Source organism: Lithobates pipiens, unplaced genomic scaffold (assembly GCF_037356315.1).
Source record: "Lithobates pipiens isolate NorthernLeopardFrog02 unplaced genomic scaffold, aLitPip1_a1.2 Scaffold_8, whole genome shotgun sequence".
NCBI lineage: Eukaryota > Metazoa > Chordata > Amphibia > Anura > Ranidae > Lithobates > Lithobates pipiens.
This window is the reverse complement of record NW_027507903.1, coordinates 95771269-95784856: the sequence shown is the minus strand read 5'-3', so window position 1 is coordinate 95784856 and position 13588 is coordinate 95771269. Positions and strand designations below refer to the sequence as shown.

Genomic DNA, 13588 nt, shown 5'->3' with positions numbered 1-13588 from the left:
CATCTGTGGGACATCACTTCTCACAAATGGACCACGCTATAGACCTTAATGTTTTAGTTCTTAAAGGGAATTTCATAACTATCCAGGAAAGGAAAACGTTTGAACTAAGAATGATAATTCTTTTTGACACAAAAAATAACGGCCTAATTTTAGATATTGGCTTTCTCACCCATTATACTAAAGTTTTATGACCCCTTCTGTTACTATCACGCCCCCTCCCCCCCCCCCCTCCCTATAGCTCTATGCTATATTACCATTGCCATAGACATTGATCTGTAGGTGTTTGTGTTTTTTTTTTGGTTTGTTTTTTGTTTTAACATTTTAACATTCTGCTACAAATTTTGTGAATCAGCACTGCTTGGACACTGAACAAGGGGACATACCCTGAAAGCTTGTCCTGAATAATTGTATGTTAGTGCAAATAAAATAAGTATCACAGACAGTACTCAATTTTCTCTATCACAATTGCACTAATACAACTACAATCACCTCAGTTTTAGTAAATAATCTATAGTGTTTGAAATGAGTAAGGCTGGGCTCACAAGTGTTCAAGTTAGAATGACCTGAACCCACTCAGTGACAGACTAAGCAGAAGTGTTACTTAGTCTTGTCAGTGGAATGCTAGATGTCTAAGTGCTCTTTTCTTGTCAACATAATTTGGTTGGCTTTTGCAGCAAACGCAGTCTGCAACACTAGCCTAGAAATTGCTCTTACAGTAAATCACCCTTTTATATCAAGGTCAAAGACAATGAAACCGCTATAGTTATAGGAAAGCCTCACTGGATTTGTGTTTTTTAAAGTTTTTATGTGTTATTATACAAGAATAATATTTTTGCTGCTTTTATGTATTTCTATTTCATACATTTCTTCTTTATCTTTTTTCTCTGAACAGTGTATGCAATGGAGATTAATCGTAAGTATGACATCTATCATTCTACTGTGTTTTTGCATATATGTACAAAATACACACGGTACTGTTATAAAGGCACTCATATTGACGGTTCAAGGAACTCATTAAGTGAATGTAAATCATGTAACTTAATAATTCTCTATAACACATACTGCATATACTGTGTATACTGTATTAAAAATAATCTCTCTTTATATACAAAGAGAGAGAGAAAGAAACAGAGATGTATTTACTAAAGGAATAGAGCATACTCATTTTCTGAAGTGTATGTTAATTTCCCACTGTCAATGTGCACTTAGCTTGTCTTCTTCCCTCTTCTCCGCACTCTCTAGACTCCTCGACTTTCCTCTTGGACTCCTTCTCTACTATATCTAGGCCTTCTCTATATCGCCACCCAGTTCGTGGAAGTGTACTAGCCAGGGCAGTAACCACTGGCTCTAACATTCTCCCCCTCCAAAGCATGTTTTTTATATCCGAACTATAAAGTCTCCTCACTCTACTTCAATATATAGACATTAATAAAGTGGACAACATTAAATTCTTTGTAGCATTCCTGATAATTCTGAAGGCCGGATTTGTTGCAACATAGTTATGAAACATTCTTGATACCTGTAAGAAGCTTTGTCTTGAAGTAGTTCTAAAACCCTTTAGATACCTTTAGGAAGTCCCATATAGACTGTTCACAAAGTGTAGACTACTCTTGCTCTAGGGTTTCAATTAAAGCCTCCAGAATGTACAGGAAGTCTGGTTAATACTCCACAAGGTCATGCAAGTTCAGGAACCACTGAAAGCAGGACAAATGGGTCAGTATATGCCCTCTTCCTTGACCTGGAGGAAATTAAGAGTCACCTTAATGGGGTACCACCATGGTTTCGGCCAAAGTCTGGCTGACAGGGTTTGTTGAGAATGGAAATCTCCATTTCATCATACCTATAACTGGGCATCTGGCATGAGGTACACAGCCACTCAATATTTGCTGGGAGCTAGGGACTTCAAACTTGGTGCCGTTTGCTCCAGTTCGTTCCACGATAAAGGTACCTCCCTTACAGTCTCATTTGGTCTCTCCTGCAGGGCTTCCAATACCCAAAACGGGTGAGATTTCCTCTGATTTGAGAGTCATAGCAAAGCCAATGCAGGGCACAGTCCTTTGCAACTGCCAACTCTGTCAGGGTTGCCTCCACCCCAGAATATTTGGGAAAAACAGCACAGCCCTGTGACTCCTTGATTTGCTCTGCAAATATGGCTTTCCGCACTAAGAGATGGAGTTCTGGAGTCCACCAACAGTTTGATGGCAATATCTGTATCTCTGTTCTATACATTTTTCCATCTAAAACCATTACAGTGAGGTGTCATGAGCTGCCTTTCTCCCAGTCTGCTCAACCAAAAAGGTACCATAGCGACAACAGTCCATCCCAGCAAAAGACAAAGTCCTTCACAGGGCAGAACTGTAAACTTGAGTCCAGCATTGTAACATTTTCAGATGTTGATGTCAACAAGATATTGGTGGTGCTCTGACTTCTTCTAGGCATCGCAGCTCAGCATACTCTGCCCTCTGTACATGACTAAAGCCATCAGTCATGGAACTGTTTTCTCGAGCATGCCTCCTTCTTCATCTCAGTCTATCCTGGTGTCTACTATAAGTTTTTGAGAAGGAAGTCTTCGAGTTTCTGGGTTTTTAAGACAGGTCTCAGATTTACAGGGAGGGCCACTCATACATAGGCAGCTTTGCAGGAAGAGTGCACTGAAGTTCCACCATGTCCCACCAGGTTCCTGCAAAGTTATTTATCAGTTCTCCTTGCAAGAGATAGGCCTAGATAGAACCACTTCACACATTAATGTCCTCATCTGCTATGTAGATCCAGATGCAAATAACGTTCGGTCAAGACTACAGCTGGAGCCAGTGCAACATAGATTCCCATATATTTTAGTCAGTGCCCTGGGAAACCTACCGAGTTAACTATTCCAGTGACCCATGCAATTGATCACCACCACTTCTATCCCCAAATTGGCTGTACTCAGGAGGCCCTCTTGTATAGACAGGACCTGAGTGTCAGTAGGTCATTATAGGACTTATTGCAGCCTTTAACCGTTTCAGCCCCGAAAGATTTTACCCCCTTCCTGACCAGCGCAATTTTTACAATTTGGCACTACGTCGCTTTAACTGACAATTGCAACACTGTACCCAAACTAAATTTGCGTCCTTTTTTCCCCAGAAATAGAGCTTTCTTTTGGTGGTATTTGATCACCTCTGCGTTTTTTACATTTTGCTATAATAAATATCCTCAAAAATGTTTTTAAAAAGCAAATTTCTTCATCAGTTTAGGCCAATATATATTCTTCTACATATTTTTGGTAAAAAAAATTGCAATAAGCATATACTGATTGGTTTGCACAAAAGTTATAGCGTATGCAAACTGTAGGAAAGATTTATGGCATTTTTATGGAATTTGTATTTATTTATTTTTTTAACTAGTAATGGCAGCGATTTTTAGTGGTACTGCGGCAGACAGATTGAACACTTTTGACACATTTGTGGGACCATATATATGATATTTATACATTGATCAGTGCTATAAAAATACACTGATTACTGTGTAAATGTCACTGGTAGGGAAGGGGTTAACACTAGGGGGAGAGCAAGGGGTTAAATGTGTTCCCTAGTTAGTGTTTCTAACTGTATGGGGATAGGACTGACTGGGGGAGGAGACATATCATTGTTTCTAGTTGCTAGGAACACACAATAACTTTCCTCTCCCCTGGCAGAACAGTGATTTGTGTGTTTACACACACAAATCCCCATGCTGGCAATCGTGTCCATGATCACGCATGGCCAGCGGTGATCCTGCTCGCCGGCCCCGTGCATCAGGTCACCCGCCGTGACGCGGGCACCTTCACGTGCCTCATGCGGCTTTTAAAGGGAACAACGCACCCATACGTTGTTTTGCGCAGCCATGCCAATTTCTGCCGATGTATTTCAGCGTGAACCAGTCGGCAAGTGGTTAAGCAAATGCACCCACCATGTCTGCGATTAATCACAAATCACACTCAGTATCACATGGAGGCAAAATGTCTTTTACTGTGTAGAATTCTTCATAACAGCAAAACATAGTACATAATTTCAGGACAACATTCTATGAAACTATTAAAGTACTGTTCCAGATCTGTGGTAGCATTAGTCCCAAACATGTAGAGTCCAAAACATGGCCGCTGATAGAAATCACGGGGCCCCCTACAGCCCACCTGATGGGGCCCCCTTCAGCACCACCCCTGGTCCCTCCTTAAGCCCCACTCCTGGTCTCACCCCTGGCTCCTCCCCAGTGAGTCAGGACACACAGTGGTCTCTCAATATAAGGAGTTGCATCTCCCCCATCCACATGACATGACATGACTGGGGGTCGCCCTTTATATGTACACTGTCCCTGCTCCGGATACATTTATATCAAGTACAGTACACCTCTGCATACATGTTCCATCACTATACATCGCTGCACACATGTTCCATCACAGTACACCTCTATACACATGTTCCATCACAGTACAGATCTGTACACATGTTCCATCACTGTACACCTCTGTACATATGTTCATCACAGTACACAATACACAGTCTACAGTACACATGTTCCATCACTATACATCGCTGCAAACATGTTCCATCACTGTACACCTCTGTACACATGTTCCCTCACAGTACACATGTTCTATCACTATACATGGCTGCACACATGTTCCATCACAGTACACCTCTGTACACAAATTCCATTACAGTACACCTCTGTACACGTGTTCCACCACTGTACACCTCTGTACACATATTCATCACAGTACACATGTTCCATCACTATACATCGCTGAACACATGTTCCATCACTGTACACATGTTCCATCTAAGTACACATGTTCCATCACTATACATCGCTGCACACATGCTCCATCACAGTATACCTCTGTACACATGTTCCATCACAGTACACCTCTGTACACATGTTCCTCACAGTACACATGTTCCATCACAGTACACATGTTCCATCACTATACATCGCTGCACACATGCTGCTCCATCACAGTATACCTCTGTACACATGTTCCATCACAGTACACCTCTGTACACATGTTCATCACAGTACACATGTTCTATCACTATACATCACTGCACACATGTTCCATCACAGTACACCTCTGTACACATGTTCCATCACAGTATACCTCTGTACACATGTTCCACCACTGTACACCTCTGTACGCATATTCATCACAGTACACATGTTCCATCACTATACATCGCTGCACACATGTTCCATCACAGCACACCTCTGTACATATGTTCCATTACAGCACACCTCTGTACACATGTTCCGTCACTGTACACCTCTGTATGATTGTTCCATCACTGTACACCTCTGTACACATGTTCCATCACTGTACACCTCTGTACACATGTTCCATCATTGTACACCTCTGTACACATGTTCCATCACTGTACACCTCTGTACACATGTTCCATCACTGTACACCTCTGTACACATGTTCCATCATTGTACACCTCTGTACAAATGTTCCATCACGGTACACAAGTTCCATCACAGTACACAGGTTCCCTCAGTGCACTCAGTGCTCCTCACCTCTCTGTTGTTCAGATGGGGGTGCTGGCTGGAGAAATACTTTTCTCTTTTTTTTTCTCTTTCATTCTCTGCTCAGATTGGCCGGGCCCCCCCTGCTGGCCGGGCCTGGTACAACAGGGCCAGTTGTACTGGCTTATCAGTGACCCGGGTCTATAAAAGAGTCCATGGAAGAAGAACTCATAGTTCATAAATGGTCCTATCCAAGAATAGTGACAGAGAGGGTGGCTGCTGTGTGCCACAATGTCCCAAACTCATGGTCTAGGTTTCTCCCAGGCCATAGGCCTTACCATGTGTACCCCTCCATAGAAGTCCACACTCTCCTTCATCCTGCCTTCTTCCAGCTTCTCCACACTCTCTGCATTCCTCAACTGTCCTCTCTGACCCCCTCCCCAACTATATCTAGACCTACCCTCCATTGCCGCCCAGTGAATGGAAGAGAACTAACCAGGTTGGTATCTCCACCTTACAAACATACACTTAGTAAAGTGATTAGCCTCTACTCCTTTAGTAAATAAGCCCCAAAGTATCACTTGTAGGGCTTCTCTTTATACTCTTCCAAAAATACAACATACAGTTTTACGGTGGATTCCAGCTAGCACTATTAAAAAAAAAAGGTATAGCCTAAACTGGGTGTAAATCAATTGAAACCACCTCACTGCCACTTGTTAATTCTTGATCAATTTACACCACTTTTTTTTATCATGTGGTTGCTCAAATGGGAAGGGAAATGTTTGTGACTAAAAGCAATAAATAATAGAATTGTGTGCATATTTACTGTATATATATATATATATATATATATATATATATATATATATATATATATATATATATATATTATTTTATATGCTTTAACAGAAACCTACTTTGTCAGTGAAACAGTTATATATGCTGGCAGTTCTTTAAACTTTCCAATATAACCTCCCTTCATAATTCTTATCCCAATAGAAGAGGTGCCGTAGGATATTCTTTAAATGCTTACATATTTCTATAACCGAAATGACAAAAACAAGTAACCTGTTATCTTTTATTACAGCTCCCTGTGGTGATAATCTGTACGATGATGATGGAAAGCGTCTTCCACCCTGTATTCCTGGTGCTTGGCTCACTCCAGCCATTATGGCCTGTTATTTATTGGTTGCAAACATCCTACTAGTGAACCTTTTAATAGCAGTGTTCAAGTAAGTTCTCACTGAATACAACAATGAAGCAACACAAAAGGTTGATATAATGTACTATGTAATAAAGCAAAATAATTACCTCACAGGTTAAAGGGTAACTCCCCATTCTTAGGGAAAAATAGCAAATAAAAAAAAAATATATAGTGTATATAAATTTTACACAAGTCATAATTTAATTGGATGTTTATTTGTTTTTGTTTTTTAATACCTTTCCTTTTCACTCTGCAGCACTGTAATTTTCTGTAAAATGCAATCCAATATGACTACATGGAGGTGTTTTGTACACAGCTGGTGTACAGAACACCCCCCAGATATGTTATTTCTTGCTTGTCTGATTGGCTCACTGATTTTCCCAGAAGTCTGCACTAAGATACAAGTCAGATTTTGAGCATACCCTGCAACAAAAAAGTCATTTTTGCTGAGATATTCCAAAAGGAAAATCACGTCTAAAGGGATGCAATTTTCCCCATTAGAGCCATACAGGTGCAGTAATTGATTGATAATTATAAAACTACAACTACAGGCAGCTTGAAACATCTATGTTGAATCTTTATTTGCTAAGAGGTAGTAACAGATAAAAAGAGCATACATGTTTAGGCCAATTGCCTTAATCAAAGCACAGTAAACAGCTATTTCTTCAGAATACATAACAAAAGGTAGGAATCTGCCCACAAAGATTGCTAAAATTCCTACAATGTACATAGATCAACCAGAGGGGAATGTTTTCTTCTCAACAAAAGTGAAGTTATGCCGCGTACACACGATCAGATTTTTCTGAAGGAAAAATCTTGGATGGTTTTTCCCGATGGAATTCCGCTCAAGCTTGGCTTGCATACACACAGTCACACAAAAGTTCTCTGAACTTTAGACCACTAAGAACATGGTGATGTACAACACTACAACAAGCCGAGAAAATGAAGTTCAAGTTCAGACTATGGCGGGAGTCCGCCGGACTTTTGAAATGAACGGACTTGCCCACACACGGAGTAAAGTCTGTTCATTTTGAACGTGGCTCCAGGTAGACGGGACTAGCGCAGGAAGTCAATGTCGCCGCCTCCATCGGCAAGATTGACATCTCGCTAGCCCAGTCACCTGATAGGGATTCAAAAGGGAAGCCCTACGTCGAAAAAATGGCGTGGGGGTCCCCCCAAAGTCCATAGTAGACCCTTATCCATGCACGCAGGCCAGCCGGTCAAGAAAGGGGGTGGGGACGAGCGAGCGCACCCCCTCATAAGCTGTACCAGGCCATGTGCCCTCAACATGGGGGGAGTGCTTTGGGTAAGGGGGCACCTTGTCCCCATGTTGATGAGGACAAGGGCCTCTTCTTAACAACCCTGGCCGTTGTTTGTTGGGGTCTGCGAGCGGGGGGCTTATCAGAATCCAGGAGCCCCCTTTAATAAGGGGCCCCCAGATTCTGGCCTCCTACCCTATGTGAATGAGTATGGGGTACATTGTACCCCTTCCCATTCACCTGGTGAAAAAAAGGGTACAGAAAAAAAACACAAAACAGTTTTTTAAAATACTTTATTAGACAGCTCCGGTGGTCTTCTCTTCTTCCGTGTTCGGTGGTCTTCTCGCTGGACTCCTCCACTATCTTCTGCTCTTTTGCTAGCTCTTTTACTAGCGGAGGAGCCCGGCTTTCTCCTTTGTCGCCGCCGCCGTCCAGGGGTCTTCTTCTGACTTCGGGGGTCTTGTCCCGTCTTCGGGGGTCTTGTCCCACTCTTCTCTTCTTTTTTCCAGGCCTCCACTTTCTTCTTCCAGCTCTTTTACTAGCGTTTGCCCGGTCTTCTGTCGCCGCCTTCTGCTTCTTCTTCTTCCTTCTTCCGATGTTGACACGACGCTCTCTCCGGCCGTAATCCTGGGGACACGTGCTGCGGCGACTTATATAGGGACAAGGGGCGGGGTCACTGGGTGATGTCACATGGTGTCCTCGCCCTTTATGATGTCACAGTCACAGCATCCTCTTTACCTTTTCTTAGTTCTTCTCTCCAGGAAGTACTTTGTATACAGTTGTATGTTATACTTGACTTTTTTTCAATACAAATTTATATTGTGTAAAAAAAAAAATATATATATGTTTTAGTGAATTCCTTCATAATTAAGGTAATTATAATCAAGAAAAAATTATTACAATGCGCAATGAAGGATAACATTTTCTGTAAAATAAACTGTTTTCTGGTGTTTCTGCTTTCTGTAACTGACTGAAGACGTTTGTGTGTACATAGGTTTACTTGGTGGCCTACAGAAACCAGGCAATTACTGTTTAAAAGAAAGCAGATGGTAATGTAAGCTTATTAAGAAAGCAGTGTGCAGCCTAAATAAACATTAATGCTTCTAATGAAGCCATTTTTTCAAGGCAACATAAACACTGCATTCCTATGGAAGGCCGCCATCTGCTGTCAGCACTAGTTTAACACTAGCTAAGAGAATAGTCATTTTGGAATGTACTATTAAAGTCTACTTTTACCTTAAAAAAAAAAAAATGCATAGAATTTTGCAGGTAAACAAATGTGCATATTTTTTCTTTTCCTGGCGCCTGCAAAGCATTGCACTCATGATCGGCAGATCCCAGGTGCAATGCCAGGCTTTTGCAGAATCTCAGTATAGCTGTCTGCCGTAACTCCCATACGGGCAGATAATTACTGGAGAGCACGAAGATCAATGAACTTCAAGAGTGCTCACCAGCACCTGCTCAGTTCATTGAGAAATAAAAGCTGTCTACTGTAATGGCAGATGATAGTTGTAGTTCATCCATTCATAAAATGTGGCCGCTCTCTTTTTCCTTGTCAAAAGTTTTTATTAATTATATGTTCAATAACAGGTATATTAATAATATACAGAAGAGAATATTGACAACATAAAGAAGCTTACTAATATATAAACTGTAAATATATAGGTATATATGTAATATTTTACAAACAGTTGATAGTTTAATTAGATCTAAGGTTTTAATATGGGTTTTGAAACAAAAGAATGAATACAGTAACATTGAATAAAACCCTTTAGAAATGTTATGATACAGTGGGAAGCATTATTTATATTTGATAGAATAATGAGTTTAAAAAAAAAAAAGAAAAAGGAGTAAAGTATGAAAAGTGAAAGAAGAAAGAGGAGAAATAGTCCACAGGGTCGACGCAAGAAGCAGCATATGTTACAGTTTGGCTATATGGATATTCAATATCCATAAATTCGAATACACTGTCTCCTAAGCTATTAGACACTCAAATAACTAAGTATTCGAGTATCCAATATGTAAATCAGCTACCTTGGCACAAGTACAGATTCATCAAATGTTGGTGGGAAGTGATATTTTACCCAGGGGTACCCTATTTTTTCAAATATGGGAAGTTGATCTCTTTTAATCTCCACCATTTAGCGTGAGACATGGAAGTATTCAATTAGTTTTTTGTCTCAACCATCGCCAGGGCAGGGGACCTCCATGCCTTTGCAATTGTTTATTTTTCAGCTGTGAGAAGTTGAACAAAGAGTTTGAATTGATGTCTGTTATAAAATTTTGTCTCAGATTGAGTATTGCCTTGGCTGGATCTGGTTGTATTTTTTGTTTAACCACTTAAGCCCCGGACCAATTTGCAGCCAAAGGACCAGGCCCCTTTTTGCTATTCGGTACTGCGTTGCTTTAACTGACAATTGCGCGGTTGTGCGACGTAGCTCCCAAACAAAATTGGCGTCCTTTTTTTTCCCCACAAATAGAGCTTTCTTTTGGTGGTATTTGATCACCTGCGGTTTTTATATTTTTTTTTAAACAAAAATAGAGCGACAATTTTGAAAAAAATTCAATATTTTTTACTTTTTGCTATAATAAATATCCCCAAAAAATATATAAAAAAACATTTTTTTCCTCAGTTTAGGCCGATACATATTCTTCTACATATTTTTGGTAAAAAAAAACCTAATTAGCGATTATTGATTGGTTTGCGCAAAAGTTATAGCGTTTACAAAATTGGGGATAGTTTTATAGCATTTTTATTCATATTTTTTTTACTAGTAATGGCGGCGATCAGTGATTTTTATTGTAACTGCGACATTATGGTGGACACATCGGACATTTTTGACACATTTTTGGGACCATTGTCATTTATACAGCAATCAGTGCTATTTAAATGCACTGATTCCTGTGTAAATGACACTGGAAGTGAATGAGTTAACCACTAGGGGGCAGTGTAGGTGTTATGTATGACGTTATGTGTTTTTTTTTTGTAGGGGCATGGCCTGGCACATGACGTCACTGATCGTCCTTGCCTATAAAAGGAAACAGACAATCAGTGACAGCCACAGTAGGAAGCACGGGGAGAGGGTTGTTTACACAGACCTCTCCTCGTTCTTCAGCTCTGTGACCCGATCGCGGGACACCAGCGGCGATCGGGTCCACTGGTCCCGCGGCCACGGTCACGGAGCTCAGGACTGGGTCGGGAGTGCACCACCAGCGACGCGCTCCCGACCCACGGCTAGGCACTTAAAGAGCCACGTACAGGTACGTGATTGTGCCCAGCCGTGTCATTCTGACGTGGTATATCGGCGTGAGGCGATCCTTAAGTGGTTAAACATTCTGGAGGGAATTTCAAAAATTTCTATCCAATAAGTTTGAGCTATTGGACAGGAGCACCATATGTGTAGATGTGTACTCAGATCAGAGCAGCCACAGAAGCATTGAGATGAATGGGTGGGTGCAAATTTGGCCACTGTAGAGGTACTAGGTACCAACGGGTTAAAACTTTATAGTTAGCTTCTATTGCCTAGACATTAGGTGAGGATGATTTGGTTATAGACCAAATTTCAGACCAATCAGCAATATCAAGAGATCCTCCTCCCATTTCCGAGCAAAGGATGGTTTTTCCATTTCAGGATTGATAGAAAGTTGGGTGTATAGGGATGAGATCGTTCCTCTAGAGTGGGGGTCTTTCATACTTATAGATTTGAAGTTGGTAGATTGGGATATAGAGGTGTTGGTATTTATAAATGGTGTGTAGAAGATTTTTATTTGGAGATATCTGAACAATACAAAGTGTGGTAAGTTATACGTATCATAGAGAGTTGGGGAAGGGAACAAGTTTATATAAGTTATTGGAAGTGACAAGTTTATATAGCCTAAGGATGTCCAAGGATGTCAAGACTTTGAATGATTTGGGGAGACCCATGCTGGAGAGAAAGCACAATTTTTGAGGAAGAAATAGTAAAGGATTATGTGGAGACTGTAGGTAATGTTTGACTTTAAGTTTATCCCATAAGGATATATAATGTTTGGTGATGGGGTTACACAAACCCTGATGATCTTTGGGGTGAAGCCATAACAGGTTTGAGTTTGAGAGAGGGTCACACTCTGATGCTTCTATAATCACATCATAAAGGGATTTCCTGTATTTCACGGTACTTGGCAAGACTGAAAATATGTACTGCTTTATAATAATTAGCAAAATTTGGGAAACCAAGGCCACCACTTGTTTTAGGGAGATATAGTGTATGTAAGGGAATACGTGGTTTGGAGGGACTTTTCTGGACTAGTCTTAGATAGTAGGAAGGAATCGGGATTGGTAGGACTCTAAACAGGTACAACAGTTTTGGTAGAATTGTCATTTTTGTTGCATTGATTTTACCTATCCATGATAATGGAAGATTAGACCATTGTTTTAGTAAAGTTGTAATCTGTTTCAAGATAGGGGGGTAATCAGCCGAGAAGAGGTCAGAATATGATTCTGGATAAGAATAAATGGATTCCTAGGTAAGGAATTGATTTCTCTGCCCAAGTAAATGGAAGCGCAATTTTTGCTGAATTTATTTCCAACCTAGAGAGGGATATATTGAGGGCTAAATATTTCTTAGGATTGATTGAGAGGCCAGAAAATGTTGCAAATCTGTTGAGAATGGGCATGAGGTTAGGGCCTGAGACTTGCGGAGATGACAGGAACAACAAAATGTCATCTGCAAACCTGCAAAGCGTATGTCCCCCTGTCCCTATACCATTTATCGTTGGGTTCATTCTAATTTGTTGGGCTAAAGGTTCTATTAGTAGGGTGAATAACAGGGGGGAAAGTGGACATCCTTGACGCGTACCCCTCTTTATATCAAAGGAATTGGATTTATATCCTGCATATTTTATGTACGCTTTAGGATTGTCATAAAGTGCTGAGACCCATTTCATTAAATGTGGGCTAAAATCCCATTTCTGTAAAGTGTAGTGTAGGTATGACCAGGATACGGAATCAAAAACCTTTTTAATATCAAGAAAGAGGAAGCATGAGGGGATATGTCGAGTTTTGGCAATGTGCGCTATGAGGACTGCCTGATGTACATTGTCACCAGCTTGGCGAGTTGGCATGAAGCTTACTTGGTCTCTATGGATCAGGCTACCTATAATACTATTAAAGCGTTTTGCTAGGATTTTTGCTAAGATTTTAATATCTAAACTTAGAAGGGAAATGGGACGATAGTTTGTACAAGATGTGTCATCAGTAAGGGGCTTGGGAATCATGCAAACAATGGCTGTTAATAATTATTGTCTAAAGAAATGTCCATCCAATATTACATTGAAGGCTTCGGCTAAGATGGGAGAAAGGATTTCTGTAAACGATCAGCCGAATATCCATCAGGACCTGGTCTTTTGTTCATTTTTAATTCTTTAATAGCGTTAGCTATGTCTGCTGGCATAATAGGTTCTTTGAGTAAACTTTTTGTTGGGCCTGGTATAGCTCTGGTAGGTTTATGTGTGAGAAAAAGGTGTCTGCAGCGCTTGAATCAAAGTCATTTGTTGACACATACAAAAAGGCTAAATGGGAGTTAAATTTGTTAACAATTTTAATAGTATATAAATCTTTTGACAGTTTCAAGCAGGTTGGTTTGAATGATTTATTTAATGAATT

The 13588-nt window shown here is 40.5% G+C and overlaps 1 protein-coding gene across 1 annotated transcript in view; it reads left to right on the top strand.

Annotated features, from left to right (window-relative positions):
* TRPM1 (transient receptor potential cation channel subfamily M member 1) overlaps nucleotides 1–13588 on the top strand; it is a 269367-nt gene that overhangs the window by 228271 nt on the left and 27508 nt on the right. Inside the window, exons 23-24 of the mRNA XM_077471831.1 lie at nucleotides 893–913; nucleotides 6569–6713. Coding sequence (XP_077327957.1) covers nucleotides 893–913; nucleotides 6569–6713 — 166 coding nt within the window. The remainder of the gene's footprint in view (nucleotides 1–892; nucleotides 914–6568; nucleotides 6714–13588) is intronic.